The 22,916-nt window shown below is 49.0% G+C and overlaps 1 protein-coding gene across 1 annotated transcript in view; it reads left to right on the top strand.

Annotated features, from left to right (window-relative positions):
- Positions 1-22,916, top strand: part of LOC147664970 (ATP-binding cassette sub-family F member 2-like) — a 137,868-nt gene that overhangs the window by 94,470 nt on the left and 20,482 nt on the right. The window contains exon 5 of the mRNA XM_086949851.1: positions 11,116-11,178. Coding sequence (XP_086805977.1) covers positions 11,116-11,178 — 63 coding nt within the window. The remainder of the gene's footprint in view (positions 1-11,115; positions 11,179-22,916) is intronic.

Here is a 22,916-nt window from a genome sequence, read left to right on the forward strand (position 1 = left end):
GTCTATGCACAGATATGAATGTCAGCAGCCCTACATGCCAAGAACAGATGCATACTGGTAAGTAGCATTTGCATTATTGCAGCAGGAGGTAGTCAGCATGCTGCAAAAAGGAGCCATAGAGCTCGTGCCTCTGGAACAAAAAGGTACAGGGGTGTACTCGCTGTACTTCTTGATCCCAAAAAAGGACGGGTCCCTCAGACCCATACTGGACCTCAGGCCCCTAAACCAGTACATCCTGTCAGAACACTTTCACATGCTCACGTTACAGCAAGTTCTACCGTTACTCAGTCAGGGAGATTTCCTCTCAACTCTAGATCTGAAGGATGCATATTTCCATATACCGCTACACCCATCACACAGGAAATATCTCAGATTTACCATTCAGGATCAGCATTATCAGTTCAAGGTCCTCCCTTTCGGAGTGACAACAGCACCCAGGGTGTTTACCAAGTGCCTAGCGACAGTGGCAGCACACCTACGGAGACAGAACGTTCACGTCTACCCTTATCTGGACGACTGGCTTTTCCAAGCAAAGTCGGCCCTGCAATGTGCCACCCACATGTCCCACACCATTCACCTTCTTCATAATCTAGGGTTTTCACTGAATTATCCAAAGTCCCACCTTCAGCCAGCCCACGTACGGCAGTACTTGGGCGCCACAATAAACACTCTGGCAGCCAAAGCACAGCCAAATTCAGTGAGGATCAACCGCATGCAATTGCTGATACGGAAATTCAAACCACAACACTCGCTTCCAGCACGAGTGTTCATGCAGCTGATAGGCATGATGGCCTCCTGCATCTTCATAGTCCCGCACGCAAGACTACACATGCGTCCGCTTCAGGAGTGCATGGTACGTCAGTGGAATCAGGCTCGCGGACAATTAAAAGACCTAGTGTTGGTGACCGGTCACGCATACAACTCTGCATTGGTGGAACCCACAAAACCTTTGCAGGGGGCGACCGTTCCAAGAGCCTATGCCACAGATTATACTGACGACTGACTCATCTCTCCAGGGATGGGGAGCTCATGTACTCCACTACACAGTGCAGGGACTATGGACAGCACAGCAGAAGAAGATGCACATCAACCTTCTGGAACTGATGGCTATCTTCATGGCGATTGAAAGCATTCAAAGTACATTTGTGCAAAAAGGTAGTGTTGATCTGGACGGACAACATGACTGCCATGTACTACATACAGAAGCAGGGAGGGACACACTTTCCACAGTTGTCTCATCTGGCTCAGAGCATGTGGAAGTGGGCCATTCAGAGAAACATCTTCCTCATGGCAGAACACCTCCCAGGCAAGGACAATCAGATGGCGGACCTGCTCAGCAGGCACAGCCACCAGATGCACGAGTGGGAGATACATCCATAAGTACTCCGCCCATAGTTCCAGCAGTGGGGTCATCCAGAGATAGACCTATTCGCCACAAAGGAAAACGCAAAATGCCAAAGCTTCGCCGCCAGGTTCCCACACCCACAATCGCAGGGCAATGCGATATGGATGAACTGGTCAGGCAGATTTGCGTACGCTTTTCCCCCAGCACCTCTGATACCGCTGGTGGCACGCAAGCTCAGGCAGCACTCGATGACTCTCATCCTGGTTGCTCCAACGTGGGCTCGCCAACCATGGTACACCACGTTTCTAGAACTCTCCGTGGTACCGCATCAAAGGCTTCATCTCACACCCAGCCTTCTGACGCAGAGCCATGGCGACATTCAGCACCCAGATCCGCAACAGCTCAACCTGGCGATCTGGCTCCTGAAGTCCTAGAGTTTGGCTACCTCAATCTTCCCCCCGATTGCATGGACATCATTCTGGAGGCAAGAAAGCCCACTACTAGAGCATGTTATGCGTCTAAATGAAAGCGGTTTGTCATTTATTGTGCAAACCACGACATTAACCCGCTGGATGCTTCCATTCAGAACATCATATGTTACCTGTTCCATCTATACCAATGCAATTTGGCGTATTCTTCCATCCGCATTCACCTGTCTGCGATGGCCGCATACCTCCAGAATAGGCAACGCCTATCACTTTTCAAGGTTCCTGCTATCAAGGCATTTCTGGAAGGACTCAAAAGGGTCATTCCACCACGGACACCACCAGCCCCGGAATGGAACCTCAATGTGGTTCTTACTAGGCTGATGGGTCCTCCTTTCGAGCCACTACACTCTTGTGAGCTTCAGTTTCTGACTTGGAAAGTGGCTTTCTTAGTAGCAATTATATCGCTACGGAGGGTTAGTGAGTTGCAGGCCCTCACCATCCAAGAACCTTTTTTCCAAGTCCATTCTAACAGGGTGGTGCTCCGCACTAACCCTAAATTTCTACCCAAGGTTGTATCTCAATTCCACATGAACCAGACAATTGAGTTGCCGGTGTTTTTTCAAAACCCTGAGTCGCTGGCGGAGCGGATGCTCCACACCCTTGACGTTAAAAGAGCCCTAATGTACTACATTGACAGGACAAAGGATTTTCGAAAGACTAAGCAGCTTTTCGTTGCCTTTGCATCACACCACAAGGGTAACGCTATTTCCAAAGCTGGTATCGCTAGGTGGATCGTGAAATGTATTCAGATCTGTTACGCTAAGGCTAAACGCACTCTAACAATTCCACCAAGAGCCCACTCCACCAGAAAGTTGGGGGCCTCTATGGCTTTCCTTGGGAACATTCCCTTAGAGGATATATGTAGAGCAGCCACATGGTCTACCACACATACATTCACTAAACATTACTGTGTAGACGTGCACACTAAACAGCAGGCAGCTGTTGGTCAGGCTGTTCTCAAGACACTTTTCCAAACTGCTGCAGCTGGCACGGGCGGCCGCCAATAATAGGAGGACTGCTATGTATTCTATGCACAGATATGAATTCAGCAGCCCACATGCGTCGAACTGCAAATGCTACTTACCAGTATGCATCTGTTCTTGGCATGTAGGGCTGCTGACATTCATATCGCCCGCCCTCCTCCCCGGCACCTGCAGCAGCTGCAGTATTCATATATATGCTCATGGCATGGTCATCACTCACATAGTTCACTCCATCTCGGCCACAATGGCTAAAAACAATCTGGGAATGGAGGCGATGCCCATGCGCACTGTAGTCCAGGGGAGGAGCCACCTATCTCGTGATACTTCGAAGACTCTTCCAGGACAACAATGTGCAATCATCCGGACCCAACACTAGGCGGCGATCTATGCACAGATATGAATGTCAGCAGCCCTACATGCCAAGAACAGATGCATACTGGTAAGTAGCATTTGCATTCTTACATACACGTGCAGTCTGTTGCAAGCCTTTCTGTTAGCTTACAACGGGCGTAGAGACTGCCCATTGTTTAATATTGGTTGGCTTCATTGTTACTTGTTTTAATAAAAATAAATAAATAAATACTTGTTTGCTTCTTATTTGATAGCTTTTATGTCACTTTGTAAGTTTGTTCCTTCCCTGGAGCATGGACCCATTATGTCCTTAAATTGCTCCTTTCTTTGGTTCTACTTTTTATTTTAGGTAAGTACACAAGTGCATTTGTGTTCCAGTTTTTTCCCTCATGTCATTCTGTCCCAGTCTCTCACCTACTGAATATTAAACATAGACCACAAAATATGGAAATGGAGAATCAGAAAAGGAAATAACCCTAATTGCACACCACACACCAAGTTTAGAAAATATGCAAGCAGAAAGCTAAAATGGAAGTTATTAGTTGAATAAGACTTAAAAATAGTGGTTGTGGATCACATTTTTAAAACTTGAGGTACACGAGTTAAATCTTCACAATGGACAAATGCAAAGTGTCTAAGGTTCACATCTACCATAACCTCTCAATAGTGTCAGTAAATTGGTGTAGAAAGGTTGCCTAGGTATTTTCTCCAGTACCTCTTAAAGAGGCAGTAAAACCAGAATTTAGAAGGTAAATGTAGGAAGCTGGCTCTGTATATACTATACCAAAGTGAGGTATAGTGTGCACAGTCAAGTGGGACCCCAAAGGTAGGCAGAGGTAAAGTTGGATAGTACCTCACTCTATTTGTGGTAGTGTGGTCGAGCAGTAAGGCAGTATTAGAGGACCGTGTTAAGCATTAGTTGTACACAGTCAGCGAATGAATTCACATACTCAAAGACTGAACTTCAGACCAATTGTTTTTGTATTAAAATATTTTTAGTTATTTTATTTCCCAAAACCAAGCAAGCCTGGCACAGGTAAGTGATAAGTACTTTGCAGTAAATCTACAGATCTTAACACAGTTTGGATTGCAATTGTAAATGTAGTTTGTTTTCATTTATAGTATTGTTTCTGAGAAATGCAATGCTTCGTAAATACAGTACGTATACTTTGTATAGGATTGTTAATAAAATTACAAGTAAGTTGCTTCCTGCAAACAGGTAAGTAGATTCGTTTTTGTTAGTGCTATTTTAAAGTATTTATTTAGGTTTTCAAACTCCACACTTTGACCGTTTTTACAGAAAACGTTCTATGTTATCCTACGGAGGAAAATAGTGTTATCAGTTTTGAGATAAGTATTTGGTTGTCGGGAGTTGAGGTTCTGGGGGTAGACTCGGGTGTCCACCAGGGTCAGGGATGCACTCTCGTTACACCCTCAGCGGCACTAGGGCGGCCGTGTGCAGAGTGCTGAGGCCCAATGTTATCCAATGGGGGTAGGGAGGGCTCTGGTTGGTGGCTGCTGAAGAGCAGGCCAATTGTTTGTAGGAGCAAAGCTCCTGGACTTTAGTTACGGGCAAATGGGGAAACAAAAAAGCACAAAAGGTGCATCCTTAGCTGCACTAGGGCGGCTGGGTGCAGGGTGCTGTTTTGACGTCTGAGCCCTGTTTGCAAACGGGAACCTCCGGTTTCCAAAGGCACTGCAAGCTTGGGGACGAAGTTCTTCTGGGTACGACCACCACTTTGAGAGTTAAGTTGGGATCTTTGGGGTTACCTAGGCACAGTCGGTTGGACCACCCAATACCGTGGGGCGTCGTGTGCATGGGTGCCCTTTAGGGTCGTATCTTCTTACCAGCACCTGGTTGCGGTTGGGGGGACCTTCCGGATTTAGGCTGTAGGCGTCAGCGAGAGCTTTGAGGCAGGTCCGGGGTCGTTGAATTTTTGGTCAGATAGCCAGTTGGACCTCCTCCTGGTGTTTGCCCACTCAAGCTCGGACCGTGGACAGCGGGTGCAGAGTGGTGCGGATTCGCGGTGCCCGGACGGAGCCAGAGGTTGGAGATGAACAAATTCGGTGTTCACGGATACAGACTTTGTGGTTGAAGGCAAGCAGGTCCTCCGGCGTTTTTGAGGGTGCTGGCTACAGGACACACCAGGATTTTACAGAAGCATGTTCGAGGTAGAGACAGGCCGGTACGGTTGGGGCCCATTTCAGTGGGCCTTTTTCCCCTTAACTTCGGCACGGCTGTTCGGTTCTTATTATTTTCTTGTAGTTTCTTCTGGTCTGAGGAAGCAAGGTACAGGGGTGCCACTAAATACTAGATTTAGTGGTGTTACAGGTAGGTAAAAAGGTTATGTCAACCTCCATTGGGAAGGGGCATAAGCCTTTCCCTGGTTAGCTGAGCCCCAAACCCACCCACCCCCGCCCTCCCCCCTCTGCAAGATGGCGGGGACAGAGTTGTACTTCACCTCTCCTCCCCCACCTGAGGGGTGGATTTGGCAGAGGTGGGCACACCTCTCTTCCTCACTTGTTTTTCCCACCGGTTCTCCAGCTCAAAGTGGGGGTCAGAACCTGTGGGGACCAGTCGCTGATAGCAAGTGGCCTGGGGAAGCTCACAAAGGTGGCAAGCCTTTGAAGCTTCCCCATTCGTGGATCCTGCCCATCCTGGGGGCGGAGACTTGCCACCTTGTCCCAGGATGTGCATTGTTGCAGTCCCCCGAGAGCAGCTGGCTCTCTACCCAGGGGTCCAGAATCAGGTCTGGTGGTGGCAGCTGAAAACAGCCACTCTTCCTGGATACTAGTGGTAGGTTAGTTTTGAGGGTGCATTTTTCATTACATCCCACACTGACATCAGTGTGTTTAATGTGCTCAGAAGTTTGATACCAAACTTCTCAGTTTTAAGTGTAGCCATTATGGTGCTGTGGAGTTCGTAATGACAAACTCCCAGCACCATATATTCTTCATGGAAGCACTGCACTTAGAATGTCTAAGAATTGACTTACACTGTAGGGGTACAGGTCTCATGCACTTATATCCTCACCACTGGTATAGTGAACCCAGATAGAGGGTTGGCTGACCTATGCAAGGGCTGTGGGTTGTGTGCATGGCACACAAGGATGTTTGCCATGTCGACTCTTCACTTTGTTCTGCACCAAAACACGCAGCCTGCAAAGGCAGTGTGCGAGTGTGAAGGTGCAGGACCTCTAAGGGTGGCACAAGTGCTGCAGCCCTTGGAGGCCTTCTCTGGTCGCAGTGCGTTGATACCTGTGGTACCATTTACCTGGGGCTTAACTGTGGCCAGAGATGCCAATTGGTTTTAGGCTTTAATGCAGGTTTAGGAAAAGAACATAGGCCCTGGGTACCTGATTAGCAAGAGCCCAGGGCACACTCAGTCAAAGCACATCAGCAATTCAGCAAAACGTGGGGGTAACCATGCAGAAAGAGGGCACTTTCTCACAGTAAAGGGCGTATTGCACTAGAAAGAAGCAACATTAGCTGTTCTTGGTAGTACATCATTACAAGACCTCTACAGTGCAGCAGCATTGTCAAGAAGACTTCTTTTTACCAAACAGTATTGTGTAGACATTGATACAAGATGAAAGTAAGTAAAAAAAAATGTAACTCTTAATTAGCATAACTCTTCAAACCCTCCTCTACATGACAGAAATATCACTACCAGGGCTCTACAAATCTAAAAAATCTCACTTGACCTGCAGGTCGAGTGAGTAGACTTTTCTACTCGACCTAACAGCAATGCACTCGACCCACAATTGATCGCATAATGGACTTTTTTCAAAACATTTGCAGCGCCAACAACCTAGGAAAACGTTGGCCACCCAAATAAACGGCAAATTTCACCCATTTACCTCCCTATGTGTGTATCAAAGTGCTGTGGGGAAGGTTTCTGCGAACATACATGGCAACATACATGGCAAAAAAAGACCTTACTTATAAACTTTAATACAACGTATCAGTACTTAGTACAGCATTGTCATTCTAATTCGTTGCTTCTGTCGTTTTGCATATCCTCTTCCCCATCTTCTGTGTAATCCCTTTCTTATCCCACCCATAATTCAACGTTTTCTTCCCTCCCCTTAATTGCACTGGGATGCATACTGAGGCAGGGCTCATGACTTGGATATTTATGGTCTATGAAAATGAATCTTGAACTGCTCACCAAATGCTCAATTGTCAACAATGTCTAATTTATTTTGCGTACCCCACAGCTCCCTAAGACCAGCAATCACCAAAATGCAACACACAAATCTATGTGAAAACATCTTCTATTAGACACTTTACCCCCCACCCCTTCAAATAAAAAGCTTTGACTTCACCATAAGCATTAGCAGGGTTGCCAGAACTACCAACTTTCCTTTTGTTCATTTAAATAAATAAATCAAGCGCTCCCTAACCTCTGGCCCACTAAGTGCTGCCCACACTTCTTGTCACTGCCCCAGAAATACCTGCTGCATAACGGGTGCAACGATCTTAGCAGCAACAGCTTTAATTCAACAAAACAAATATATGGAATGGGGTGGAGGAGTCTATGAATCATAATCATTAACATTGCACCGAGCCATCCACAAGCACTGTGTATAAAAAACATTGCAGTATATTGACATGTAGATATGCGGCCACTGGATATGGTCGGATTTTCAGCAAAATATGAACCTGCCAGACTTGATACGACCATTCTTCCTAGACACGCCGGGCACACCTTTTGAAAGATACCAGATATAGGGCGACATATCCAGAAGTCTAAATGACTGGTCCTATAAATGCCGAACTACTCGCAAATGAGTAAATAGTAATTGCCAGTACAAGAAATTTAAAATGATATACACTCATTTCAAAACAATAAAAAAAAGTTTCCCCCGGTATTATTAATGGTGCCTGTCCATTTTCATTACTACATTTTAGATCTCCATCCGCCATTACAAATTAAGGTTGAATGCCCACTATCGCACCGAGCCCGAGGTGAGCAGTCTACTTGCAGGCTCAGGCTGCTAATTACATTAATAAATCACTCCCGAACTGAAAAGAATGCATGGTGAACGTAATGTTTTAATTTATGCTCAGTGTTCTCATCCATTCACAATTCGGGATGGCTTGTGTAATGAGACAGCATATTGAATTTTGTGTTGAGAAGAATTAGTATTCATATATATTTTTGCACCTCTGGTAGTTACTGCCCCAGCTCAGGGAAATGCAGTTGGAGCAAGGATTAGTGTCCCCACGAATAGAAACATATTTTAAACGATCCTTTGTTCCAGTCCTTGGCATTAACCCATTCTCTGTGATTTGGAAAATATTTTCACACGTGCCTGGCCCTTTAAGAAGGGGCACTGCCAGATAAAGGTAAAGCATTGTGTACGAACAAAATCTCCACCCCCCACCCCCCTTTTCATGCAGGGGCAAAACCTGTAGCAGTGATTATTTAATAGGTCTTCAAACGAGAATAAAAAAAAAATCGAAAATTTTGATCGGTAGCAAGATCTTTCACATGCCCTCATATAAAAAATACATATTACGAACGTGTGCAAAATAATGCAAGTTTCTCCTAAACCAGGCCATTTACTTCTGTCTGCTGAATGTTTCATGAGTGCGGTGTTGGGTAATGGATACCTTTACAAAAAATCCAGTTAATTGCAAGAAATGAAGTGCTTTGATAAATAGTTTTGATTAACAGTTTCCCAATAGCATGCTGGACAATCCATACCGGCACATCTAAGTTGGAATTTGTTTTGAGAGAAGACCAAATTACAGCTAGTCGGCCCAGTTTAATTGTCTTTTCCCCAAGCTGTATTTACTCGCACACAACACAGGCAGCGGCGCGCAAACAAATACTGGCACTAGCTCAGACACTGAAATCAAAAATACACTAGTCTACTCAAATGATTAGTTGATAAGTTTTGCGGTCGGCGGGCCTAAATGAAATTTAATGTGAAAACTGACTCACCTCTGCCAAAATCGCCCTGCACTCCGAGTCCCAAAATCGCCCTGCACTCCGAGTCCCGACTCCACCGAGGAGAGCGCGTGGTGGCGTGCTACGTCACTGCTGCACTTTAGGCAGCATAGCGCGGGGGAAGGCCAGGGCCGTCATTGGTAGCGCTTTCCCGCGCTACAAGATTGACGGCCCTGGCAACCAAACAATAGGCAATGCGTGCATGATGCCCCCTAAGCCTTTCACGGCGCACCGCACCCGCGTGCATGATACATGCTATGCTGCCCCCTAAGCCTTTTATCGCGCACCGCACCCTGCACCGCAATGCTGCCACCTAGAGCCTTCCACATGCTACTGCACCTACCTCAAAGGCACTCGCCAGGCCGGTCAAGTAGGCCTTGAAACTGACTCGACCTGCAGAAAATTCACTCGCATTTGCGAGCGGGCGATTGGATTTGTGGAGCCCTGACTACTAAAGATTTCATGCTCAAAAAGTTGCGTATTTGTTAGTTTTGCAGCTTGCACCTCTCCTGGATTTAAATGAGACTCTGTCCACCCTGTTGAAGGAGGAGAGTTGATTGAAAATAACATTGAAAGTGGTACAGGGCATAGCATCCTTATGGTAAACATACTAGTAAGTTATAGGACTCCATTCAGGTCGATATGCCTAGGTAGGAAAAGGTTTTAGAAAACAATGTTTATGTGGCCAAAAAGGTCCAAAGAAAAAGCAGTGTCCGATTTAGGGACAATGTGCTAGAGTCGAGATTGATTAATATCTCCGGTAGCTATCAGTAATATGAACAGGGAAATATTAGTCAAAATAACGTTAGTTATTTATTTTATGAGAATATGCACGAGAAAATTCAGGTGCTCACATAGGAAAGTGACGACAAGCGTAACGTGATAAGTGGGGGTGACTTTAAAATATAAGCATCGCATTGACAACACATAGAAGAACTCATGAATAAACTATACAAGTGTACAGAGTTCTTGTTGTAGGGTGTCGACAGCGATTCGATCTTAGCTATTCGAGATCATCTTCACGACATAGCAATTGTGAGCAAGCTGAAATCAAAACCGGGTGGTTCAGGGGAGCGACAAATGAAGGGGAGGGCTGCAAGGGGCTTGAAACCCTGATACTTGAAGCGGAGGGCATGGAACTATTCCAACTGTGACTGGCTTCTGCCAGTTAGGGTACTGAGGAGATATGTAGTGCATAATTGGAAAAATTACTTGGAGCTGCGCATGACGAGGCCGCTTATTCCGGCGTCATCCCAACCAAACCAGATTGGAAACCACAATGTGGTGGAGCGAGTCAAGGCTGCAATGCGAAGTGTGATTCTTCGGTTGCTGATTATTTTCAAATCAGGACTGCATTAGTAAGCCTGACAGCGAAGAGCTGAGCTGTGTTCTGCTTCTCCGGAGGTCCTGAATGTGAGAGGCATGCCCTCCGGAGAAAATAATCAGCAAACGAAGAATCGCACTTCACATTGCAGCCTTGACCCGCTGCACCAAATTGTGGTTTCTCACTCCCCAGCACCACTCTGCTTTGAGTTCAGCTTGCTCACAATTATGTCCTGAAGATGCTCTCGAATAGCTGACATTGAAACGATGTCGACCCCTTATAACAAGAGCTCTGACACTGCCTTTTCTTTGGACATTTTTGGCCACATAAGAACCATTGTTTTCTAAAACATTAGTCTACCCCATGTTTACCTATTGGGGTCCCCTTGTTTTCCTTACTACATAGGTTGGAAAAATGCCACTGAACCCTTCCAAACACTACATGGCGGCATTCTGTACAACAAGCGGCTCTTGTGTTTCGAGCTCAAAATAATTTTTACTGCCAAGTAAGTCATCTTACTGCTCTGTTTTTTAATTACTAGAATGATAGAACTTCTGCGTATTAGTCCCCTAAACCCTGCTGTGATATCATGTGTGCCCTTTAACCACTGTTTAATCAGTTTGCTATTGCTCTTTGTGTAATATTGGATTTTAATTTATTTCTAGATATTGCCATCAGACGGCATGATCAGGAAGAATTCCCACGTGAAGATTGGCCGATACCATCAGGTACAGTCTGAGGGGATGAATTTGGTGTATGCCCAGAATAGGTTCATGTCTTTTCTTTAGTAGAAGATAAACATTCATGCATCTGCTTGTTCAGTTGAACTAAGGCTCTTGGAAAAAATATATTATTTATTGCACACACACAAAACATTAGAAATGTAGTGTTCATGAGGTTGTGCACCAGCAGGGCACTTGGCAAAGACAGTAAGAATAAACAGACACTCCCCCCTCTAAATATCCTTTGTGATCGTTAATTTATCCAGTCTGTCCCACAAAACAAGGGACTTACATAATTTATTATCAAAAAATATAGCATTATTTTTGTTGAGGTATTTTTAGGTCTCGCGACCTATCGATGTGCGCAAGCGCATCGAGCGGAGAGAGAATTCATGTGGCGAAAACATCTTCAAACCAAAGGGCTTTCAGCCCCGCGGTTTTCATGAAGTTCACGTGAACATGCACGCGCATCGCATGCAAGCCCAGCCCAGCCTCTCGCATTCCCAGGCTCTCCCGCCCCCATCCGGCATCAGGCTTCCCCTCCCCTAGCAGCACTCCTCCCACACCAGCACCTCCCCCCTCCCACACCAGCCTGCCTCCGCTCGCTCGCATTCCCGCCCCCCCCTTCAAACCACCTCACCTCAATCATTTACAGAACATTATCGGAACACAGACAATGAGGAACTATTCCTCCCACAGCCCGTGTGCTTAGTATTTGCTTCAGCGTCAAACGTTCAATGTGCATCAATGCGCTTCAAACCACCTCACCCTCCTCTAATTCCATTACCCGACTGGCCTCTGTCACCGCTCCCCCTCCCCCTTGTTTTTAGACCTACCACTTTGTTCACCTTTATTTTCTGTCACCCCTTCCACCTCATGTTACTTTTCAGCGCTTTCGTGTTCTGTCCAATCCTTCCAGATGAAAAGCGTCAAACGGCTGTGTATATGTCTTACTGCCAATTTAAATGTACTTGCACAACATGGGTTGTGTAATAGGCGGAAGCAGACGTGCGCCATTGTCTACTAGTATAATAGAAGTGATTCATGACATCAGATCGCTTAGCCCTCCCCTAGCAGCACTCCTCCCACACCAGCACCTCCCCCCTCCCACACCAGCCTGCCTCCTCTCGCTCGCATTCCCGCCCCCCCCACCATTTGCCAGCATACACTCTCCAAGTGCTTCGCGCACGGCCATCTGTTCCCCAGCTCCAGCACCTCCCCTCTCTCTCCTGGCACACAGCCTTACTTGAAGGGGCTTCGGTTACTCCCCTGCTTCGTACCATCCCCTCTGTCTCCAAATGCACCTCTTTCACCAACTCCTTTCTCTCCTCCTCTCTCCACCCGCCCCCCTCCCCCCATCCCCCCATCCTACCCCTTCAAACCACCTCACCCTCCTCTAATTCCATTACCCGACTGGCCTCTGTCACCGCTCCCCCTCCCCCTTGTTTTTAGACCTAGCACTTTGTTCACCTTTATTTTCTGTCACCCCTTCCACCTCATGTTACTTTTCAGCGCTTTCGTGTTCTGTCCAATCCTTCCAGATGAAAAGCGTCAAACGGCTGTGTATATGTCTTACTGCCTATTTAAATGTACTTGCACAACATGGGTTGTGTAATAGGCGGAAGCAGACGCGCGCCATTGTCTACTAGTATAATAGAAGTGATTCATGACATCAGATCGCTTAGCCCAGGGCAGATTCAGCTATGGCTTTATTTTGTAATTTCTCATCCGCATCTAAATGCAATCATTTACAAAACATTATCGGAACACAGACAATGAGGAACTATTCCTCCCACAGCCCGTGTGCTTAGTATTTGCTTCAGCGTCAAACGTTCAAAACAATAACATTATTATGTATTTGCACTATTCGTAGCTGCAGGACTTAGCTTGGATCATGTTTTATTAATTAAATGTTTTTTGCGCACTCATCTTACTCTCCCCCTGGGAATGAACTGCAGAGAGTCGGGAAACTGCACAACTCGTCCACGCAAGGGTTTGCTCAGTCATTTCACTTAGGTGTGACATTCCCATAGTTTCAGTGCGCTTAACGTGACATTTAGAGAGGCGCAGCGTCGCTAGCTCTGCAAAGCACCTCTTATTATACATTGTATCTAAAATCATCCAGTTTCTATAAGTCCTGCACAAATAATAGCAGCGTTGCACTGCCATCAGCTGTAGGAGTGTTATGCAGGTCTCTCCATATAAACGTACAATCAAGCACATCTACATGCAAGAAACCTGCAGTTACATGAATTTTCGGACCTTCTCCATGGAGGGGCCACAGCTTGCGCTTTCATTTCAGTTTACCAAACCTTGCTTAAACTTCTGCCAAAGTCCCGGCCTTTCGTCATCATGCCCAGTCTTATTTTAGCACACATGACTTGCCTTCTAGAGTGTCAACTTCACCCTCTGACATGTCAGTTTCAAAGCCCTAATGTTCAGTGAGTGATCCGAATACAAAACCAAGGTTGGCTCAAGTGATACGCATGGCCACTGATTATTTTTATTTTACAGAACTCCCTCAACTGGTGATGAGCTGCTTCCGACATCTATTATTCAACATCCACTGCGCCCATCATGCATCCATTCGCCCAAGCATTCACCCACCCATTCACACTTGCATCCATCCCTGTGTGCTGCTACCACTACCCACCCATTCACATTCCCATCCGTCCATGTGTGCTGCCACCCCTGTCCACCCATTCACACTTGCATCTGTCCACGTGTGCTGCCACCCCTACCCACTTATTCACACTTGCATCCATCCATGTGTGCTGCCACCCCTACCCACCCATTCACACTTGCATCCGTCCACGTGTGCTGCCACCCATTCACACTTGCATCCGTCCATGTGTCTGTCAGCCCTACCCACCCATTCACACTTGCATCCGTCCATGCATGCTGCCACCCCTACCCACCCATTTACACTTGCCAATAGGTCTCGCATGAAGGAAAGTTGGAGCTATTACAATTGCAAATAACAATGCCTTTTATTTTTGTTTTTATTTTAAAAACATAAAGGGCTTTGTCATTTACAAAACCAATAGCTCCAACTTTCCTACTGCGAGACCTATTGGCAACGCCAGTGCTTGTTTATATATAGCTTTATAAAATTACATATTCTGACATACTACATATACTAAACAATTCACAGCATTGTACATAATTCATATAGGAGCCCCAAAATATACACTGAAAAAAACATAGTTAATGTACATGTCTCCACAATGACGCATCAAAAAAAACATATGAAACAATACTACAATAGATTACAATGAACATACAAACAACATTAAATACAATATGTAAACACCACAAAGAAAATGCGCCGACTCGCGTTTCGGAGGTACCATGTACTGAAACACCCCATCATGGCGCCGAATTTATGATTTATGCAGTGGTCCGATTGCCATCTGTAATTTATATATCTGAAAGAGACACGTTAGTGATAGATTCCTTACCTTAGAATATCCCCAGGTGTCAGACTGGATCCGGAAATTTTTGCGTAGCAATACCCCTGCGCGTCGGTAGGCGTCGTCTGTGGCTCCGCGTCTGTCGTCGTTAGCGCCGGAATGACATCGTCGGAGTACTTCGACGCCGCCCATGCGCGCTGACGTCAGTTCTTCTTTTTTCCGCGCCAGCTAGCGCAGATCCGGAGAAGCTCTACCCCCAGTCAATTTTTGACTGAACTTTTTGATCTTTTGATCACTCTTTTTCTTCGAGTCTTCGACTCTATCGGTGCCGATAGGGATACCCGGGTTCAAGCCCTGCTCGAAGTGCGATCGACTGATGTCGGTCACGGACCCCCATCGCCGGTGCCTGAAGTGCTTAGGCCTCGACCATGACGATCGAACCTGCTCCGACTGCCGGGCCCTTACGTCGAAGGCTAGGCGGGAGCGGTCCCGCAAGCGACTCGAGCTGCAACAGTCGGCCCCGCGCCGCTCCCGGTCCCACGGGAGGTCGAGGGACAGGTCGCGAGGCCGGAGTCATCGGAGCTCCAGGAGTGGACACCGGTCGTCAGGTTCCAAGTCCTCAGGTAAGAGGCATGAGAGGTCGGAGCGAGATCATCGTTCCTCCGACCCACCCCGACGCTCGCACGATGCGGCCTTGGGCTCGGGCGACAGCACCCACGCGGCTCCGCGGGAGTCGCAAGCGTCGCCGCCTGCCCCACACCTTCAGGGTCCCTGGGCACGGCGAAACGCCGTAGGAGATCGAGCGGTACCTCATGACCATGAGGACCCTCCCTCCTCAGTGGGTTCCCGTGGTGCCTTCGGGCCCAACGGTTCCGTCTGGAGGGCCTAGCGGGTCGGGTGCTTCGGCCCCGGCGCCGCCGGCGACTTCGGTCTCGGCGCCTCAGGACCTCGCCGGATCTGGATCCGGGGCGTCGCCGGTCGACCTTACAACCTCACTGGCGTCGCCCCCGGCGCCCACTGTGGGCGCCGTCCCCAATGTTTCCTGCGGTCCGAATCAGGCGCTGGAACGGCGCCACTGGGCGCAGATTCTGTCGGCCTTTGGAGATTTTTATTTCCACGAGGAGGCCCTGTCTACTAATCCTGGTTTACAGGACACAGGTGACGAGGAAGATTGGGAGGGGTCCGAGGACCCTCTGGCACAGGAGTGCCAGTCTCAACAGGACTGGACATTTGAGCTTGGGGAGGCCAGTGGTATTGACACATCGCCAGACACTGGATTTGTCTCCCCTCCGACTGTGGCTTCGGAGGAGGGATCTAGATATAGCGTAGTGTTGACGAAGGCAGCCAAGGCCTTACACCTTGAGCTCCCCGTCGCGGCCTTGAGGACTAACCTCCTCACTGAGGTCCTCAAACCGCAGTCAAGCTCCAGTGAGCCTCTGCTGCCGTTCAATGAGGCCTTGTGTGACGTTCTTGTGGGCACTTGGTCCAAGCCCGCCACAGGTCCGCCTGTGGATAGGAACGTGGCCAGACGCTACCGCCCGGCCCCGGGCGACCCATGCTTTTTGTCCACCCACCCCACCCCCGAGAGTCTGGTCATCCAGGCCTCCAACTCCCAGACCGCATTCCCGTCGGCCCCGCCCGACAGGGAATCCAAGAGATACGAACATTTCGGGAAGGTGTTCTCGCCTGTTAGCTTAGGGCTGCGGTCTGTCAATACCGCCTGTCTCTTGGGCTGCTACACCCACACTCTGTGGGACATGGTTGCGGAGGTGCTGCCACAATGCCCGGAGGAGGTCCAGGCTAAACTCGCCCAAACCATTGCGGAGGGCTGAGATGCAGCACGTTATTCTATCCGGTGTGGGCTGGACACAACGGACTCACTGGGCAGGGCGATGGCAACGACGGTGGCGGTTCGACGCCACGCCTGGTTGAGGTCCGCCAACTTCTCGGCCGATGTCCAGGCCACACTCCTGGACATGCCGTTTGATGGTCGTCGCCTCTTCGGCGACAAGGCAGACCATGCTCTGGAACGTTTTAAGGACTCCAGGGCTACGGCCAAGTCCTTGGGCCTCACAGCCCCACGCCAGCAATCGGGTGCCTTTCGCTCCTTTCGTGGCCACGGAAGGGGCGCCCCCCAACGTACTGCCAGCCACGCGCCGCAAAATGTTCAACAGCGCGGTGGCGGACGTGGAAACCGCCGTGGCGGCGGTCGGGGACCACGGCGAGGCCAGTCCACACCTCCCTCAGCAGCACCCGCCTCAAAACCTTCCTAGTCCGAGTTTTCAGGCCCATGTGACGCCTGTGGGAGGCAGGATTCGCCATCACCTCTCCCACTGGCGCACAGTCACTTCGGACAGGGGGGTGCTGCAGATCGTCCGAAGGGGCTACTCCCTCCCCTTCAAGGCGTCCCCTCCATCCATGCCACCGCGTGTCGGGGGATCACTTGCAACTTCTGCAAGAGGAAGTCACGGCCCTCTTGGCTAAGGGGGGCATCGAGCGCGTTCCTGGGCCAGAAGTAGGGTGTGGATGCTACTCCCACTACCTCCTGGTACCCAAGAAGGGCAAAGGGGGCCTACGCCCTATCTTGGACCTACGGAACGTCCACGGCTTCCTCCGGAAGGAGACGTTCAAGATGCTGACTTTGGCTCAGGTCCTGGCTGCCCTGGACCCGGAAGACTGGATGGTAGCGTTGGACCTGCAGGACGCTTATTTCCACATCCCCGTCCTGCCGGCCCACCGGTGTTACCTGCGGTTCACGGTAGGCCAAGAGCACTTTCAGTTTACCGTGCTCCCCTTCGGCCTTACCAGCGCCCCACGGGTGTTCATGAAGGTGATGGCAGTGGTCACAGCTCATCTGCGCAGGCAAGGGGTGTCAGTCTTCCCCTATCTAGACGACTGGTTGTTGAAGGCGGGCTCGCCCCAGACAGTCGTCAGTCAACTCCAGACTACGGCAGACCTCCTGCACGAGCTGGGGTTTTCCGTCAATGTGCCGAAATCACACCTGTGTCCCTCTCAAAAGCTCCTTTTCATCGGAGCGGTTCTCGACTCGGCGCAGTTTCGGGTTTATCCTCCGGAACGGCGAGTCCAGGATATACAGGCTTTGATTCCCATCTTCCAGCTGTTATCCCGGGTTTCGGTCGGGTTGACTCTGCGGCTGCTGGGGCTGATGGCTTCCTGCATCCTTCTGGTGCATCACGCCCGGTGGCAGATGCGGGCTCTGCAGTGGGACCTGAAGTTTCAGTGGGCACAGCATCAGGGCAACTTGTCCGACCATGTCTTGATCTCAGAGGGCACTGCAAGACAACTGCAGTGGTGGCTTACGGACCGCGATTGGGTCAGAGGCAGATCCCTCTCCCTTCCCCAACCGGAGCACGTTGTTGTGACGGACGCGTCCCTCCAGGGCTGGGGAGGCCACTTGGGAGAGGCAGAGATCAGAGGCATCTGGTCTCCGGCGGAGTCCCGGCTCCATATAAATTTGTTGGAGCTGCGGGCGATTCGTCTGGCACTGAAGGCATTCCTCCCCTTTGTCAGTGGGAGTGTGGTGCAGGTGTTCACAGACAACACCACCGCCATGTGGTACTGCAACAAGCAGGGCGGGGTGGGGTCGTGGACCCTTTGCCAAGAGGCTCTGCGCCTCTGGCAGTGGCTGGAACATCAGGATGTGACCCTGGTGGTTCAACACCTGGCAGGCTCTCTGAACGCCAGGGCGGACGAACTCAGCCGTTGGTGCTCGATGGATCACGAATGGTGTCTGAACTCGGACGTGGTACGAGGCCTCTTTCTGCGATGGGGAGAGCCTTGGTTAGATCTATTCGCCACAGAAGAGAACGCGCAATGTCATCAGTTCTGCGCGTTGGAGTTTCCAAGACGGCACTCGCACGGCGACGCCTTTCGGCGCGAGTGGAGTTGCGGTCTGTTATACGCCTTTCCGCCTATACCACTTCTGCCCAGAGTGCTGAAGAAGATCAGGCGCGACCGTGCCCAAGTCATCCTTGTGGCTCCGGACTGGGCTCGAAGGTACTGGTATCCCGAGCTACTCAGCATGTCAGTCGGTCCCCCGATCCGCCTGCCCCTTCAGGAGGAGCTTCTGTCGCAGCAGCAGGGGACGGTCCTCCACCCGAACCTGTCCAGCCTCCACCTCCATGCATGGAGATTGAGCGGCGACAGTTGAGGCCATTTGACTTGCCTCCTGAAGTCTGTGATGTGATTCTGGCAGCCAGGCGTTCCTCCACGAAGTCGGTATACGCCTGCCGGTGGAACAAATTTGTGGCATGGTGCACAGCAAAGGCTGTGGATCCTCTCTCTGCCCCTCTTTCTGAGGTTCTTCTCTTCCTTCTTTCTCTTGCCCAGCAGGGCTCTGCTCTGGGCACTATCAATGACTACCTTTCTGCCCTTTCGGCCTTTCTGAGGCTGCCTGATCAACCTTCTTGGTTCAAGTCCCCTATTGTAACACGGTTCTTGAAAGGCATCACACACATGTATCCACCTGTTCCGTTTGTGATGCCTCAGTGGGACTTGAACCTGGTTCTAACCTTCTTGATGTGTGCTCCCTTTGAGCCACTTCATTCCTGTCCTCTCCGTCTCCTGACTTTAAAGACGGCCTTCCTGGTTGCCATCACCTCTGCCAGGAGAGTGAGTGAGCTCCAGGCTCTTTCTGTCAAACCTCCTTTCATGTCCATTTATCCCGACAAGGTGGTTTTACTAAGTAGACCTTCTTTTCTGCCCAAAGTAGTCTCTGCTTTTCACATCGGGCAGTCCATCACCTTGCCCTCCTTCTTCCCGCCTCCGCATCCTTCAAAGGATGAAGAGCGGCTCCATCGTCTGGACCCAAAACGTGCGCTTTCATTTTATATGGATCGCACTCGCCAGTTCCGGGTGGATGACCAACTGTTTGTTGGCTACGTGGGTGCGAAGAAGGGACGGGCGGTACATAAACGGACCATCTCTCGGTGGGTCGTTCTGTGCATCAAAGCGTGCTCTCTTTGGCTCGGAAGGAGCCTCCTGTTGGGCTGAGGGCCCATTCCACTTGGGCCACGGCGGCTACTACTGCCCTGGGCCGGGGAGTCCCCTTGCAGGACATTTGCCAGGCGGCTACGTGGGCCTCGCTGCACACTTTTGTGAGGCACTACTGCCTGGACAGTCAAGTCTGGAGGGATGGCTTCTTTGGCCGTTCTGTCCTCCAGGACTTCCTGGTGTAAGATTGTATTGGTTCGCAGACCCACCACCGGGGTTGGTATTGCTGGGGTATCTATTCTAAGGTAAGGAATCTAATACTAACCTGTTTCTTTCAGATGAACAAGTTACTTACCTTTGGTAACGATATATCTGTAAGAAACAGTAGTTAGTATTAGATTCCTTACCGCCCCACCCATCCTCCCCGTTCTGCGAACTGATACCTAGGGTTAGGGACATGCCTTTCAGGGCCCTAGTTTCAAAAATGGCACCAGTGTTGGTTCTCACATGGCTCTGCGTGTTCTGGCGCGGAAAAGCTGTGTGCAAAGAACTGACGTCAGCGCGCGGAGACGGCGTCTATACACTCCAGCAACGTCATCACGACGCCAACGACGGACGCGGAGCCGCAGGGGACGCCTGCAGACGACGCCTACCGACGCGTAGGGGTACTGCTACGCTAAAGTTTCCGGATCCAGACTGACGCCTGGGGATATTCTAAGGTAAGGAATCTAATACTAACTACTGTTTCTTACAGATATATTGTTACCGAAGGTAAGTAACTTGTTCGTTGGGGATGTAGTTGCATTAGGAGGCCAGGCACCACAGTGTGATGTAGGATCTGTATTGTGTAGGATTGGAGGAAGGCTAAGTAAGATGATGAGAATGAGGCTGGTGGGGGAGAAGAGTGAAAGGGCAGGTTAGATGATAGGATCAAGTGGTGATTGTAGAATGGGTAGGGCAGGGGATGCAGAGAGGTCATGGAGGAAGGGCTAAGAGTTGAAGGGTTGTGTGGAAGACAAGGGGTGGAAGAACTGAAGTGATGAATATGGAGGAGACGGTCTTAGGTTTGTGAGTGGGGTTGTAGGATGAAGTGGGTCCGTTGGAAAGGCAGAGTGCTGCAGTATGATGGGTAGGTTTTCAGAGGGAGGATCTGGCTTGGAAGTAACATGGCGATCTCGGTTATAAAATTGGAAAATAGATTTGCCCCCCATCTGACCTTTAGGCATGCGATTAACAGTACAAATTAAATACCAATACTCCACTAAATAGGGAAATCTGCGCCACCCCAGGCCTCGTCACTAGAGAGTACCTCCATCCTTCAATCTCTCCAAGGCAGGCCAACAAAGATCTGTTTAAAATAGCATCATGGAACGTGGCTGGGATATCATCTAAACAGGGTGACACCAACTGGCTTCAACTCTGGCAGGGAAATGTCTCCTGTTTTCAAGACACTTCGTCCACGTAACCAAATTTTTAAATGGTTACCGCTCATTCCAAACACCAGCTAAACCCTTGGTTTCAGGAAGGGCAAAAGGGGGCATTTTAACACTGATTCCAGTAATATAACAGTTCATCCCTGCCAATCCAAATTTCCACATTCTCTTATTCGAGATAAAACAGGAAGGCAGGTGGATCTTGATTAACACCTACAATAATAGATTTGGCAGGAATATCTACTCCATTGTGGGTGAGGTTGACCGGACTCTTAATCTTATCATAGGAAATTCCAGACAGGAGGTTCCAAATATAATTTGGCTGGGTAACTTCAACATACACCCCTGCAAATATAATACAGCCCCCGTGTGTGGGGGTGTGGGGTCAGAGGACCCGGGGGGGGGGGGGAAATAATTTGCTTTGTTTCACCCAAACCGAATATGGCGAAGCCTTAAATAGGTTATTATCCTCCAGCAATATGGAAATGACCAATGACCCCTAACCAGTAACCGGCATTCCGATGGGTACATTTCAGAGAAACAGGGTAGTTTCAATGATTGATTACATATTAGTCACTACCCCAATCAGTCTAAGGGCCACCACATCCCAGCATTAGTTCTCAAGCTTTAGTGATCACTTCATCCTCCAATTGCAACTAAATGTATTCCCAGAAAATCTCCCTTGTAAGCAAAATATTGGCACCCCTTTAGTAGCCGGAAGAAATGGAATACAGCTAAAGTGGGCCCACATTGACAAACCTAAACTGACCTCAGCTATCGTCCAAAGTACAAGAAGAAAGGTATCATTTTGCCTAGAACCAGATACTGAGTCAGGTGAAATGTTAATGGCCTTTTGCAGCATCCTAGAGCAAGTAAAAACGTCGCTGACACGCCATAGAGGGTCAAAGACAGAAGTAGGTAAAGACTGGTTTAATTCGCCCTGCACCCAATCTAGGAAGGCACTGATAAACGCCCAAAATACAAGCCCCTGACATCATGAACAAATAAAGGTATTAAGGGTCAAGTACAAGCTAGCTCGACGGAACAGAGTAAAGGATATGAAGAACGAAATCTGGGCAGATCTTGACCAGGCAGCCAAAACAGGCAAAAGCACGGAGGCCTGGAGAATAGTGAATGCTCCACATTTTAAAAACACAAAGGATTTCTCCCTTGATAGCAATGTAGGTGAGGAAGCATGGGTAACCCATTTTGGAGACATCTTTGCCCCTAGTACTTCAAGAATACCTTCTCCAAACATAGAAGAGTGTACCCCTACTGCCCTTTCCTTCTCACTAAATGAAGTGAAGGAAGGCCTGAGCTCATGCATCCCAGGCTAAGCTCCAGGCCCAGACGGAGTCCCAAATGACTTCTTCCAAGAAATACCAGACTTATGGGCCCATTTGCTTACAAATGTTTTAAACACTACAGCTAAAATAGGCCCCCCTCCCTTATGGTCCACAGGTGTCATCCATAAATTATAGACCAATTTCCCTGCTAGATCCTAACTCCAAATTGATGGGACAGCTTTTACTTTCCAAACTAGAGGGCTAGGCACAGGATAATATACTAATGCAGGCCCAGTATGGGTTCCAGCAAGGAAGGTGTACTGTGGACCTTGTTTAAATTTAGAAATGACCATAGAAAAATGTCGGAATAATGGGAGGAAAAATCTACATGGCTTTCATGGATTTGTGGGCGGTGTTCAACTGCGTCGTCCATGAAAAGCTATGGAAGATATTGGAGGAGACAGGGGGTGATCATGCCATAATAAATTTTATCAGACAAATGTATACAAATGCAACGACAATGGTCCGATGCACCAAAAATGCTGACTGCACACGCCTTTTTCAAATTACTAGAGGAGTAAGGCAAGGCTGTGTCCTTGCCCCTTTTCTCTTCTCGTTTTACACAAATGGTGTTGAAAAAGCACTTATAAAGGCTTCTC

This window comes from Lissotriton vulgaris, unplaced genomic scaffold (assembly GCF_964263255.1).
Source record: "Lissotriton vulgaris unplaced genomic scaffold, aLisVul1.2 SCAFFOLD_3494, whole genome shotgun sequence".
NCBI classification, from domain to species: domain Eukaryota; kingdom Metazoa; phylum Chordata; class Amphibia; order Caudata; family Salamandridae; genus Lissotriton; species Lissotriton vulgaris.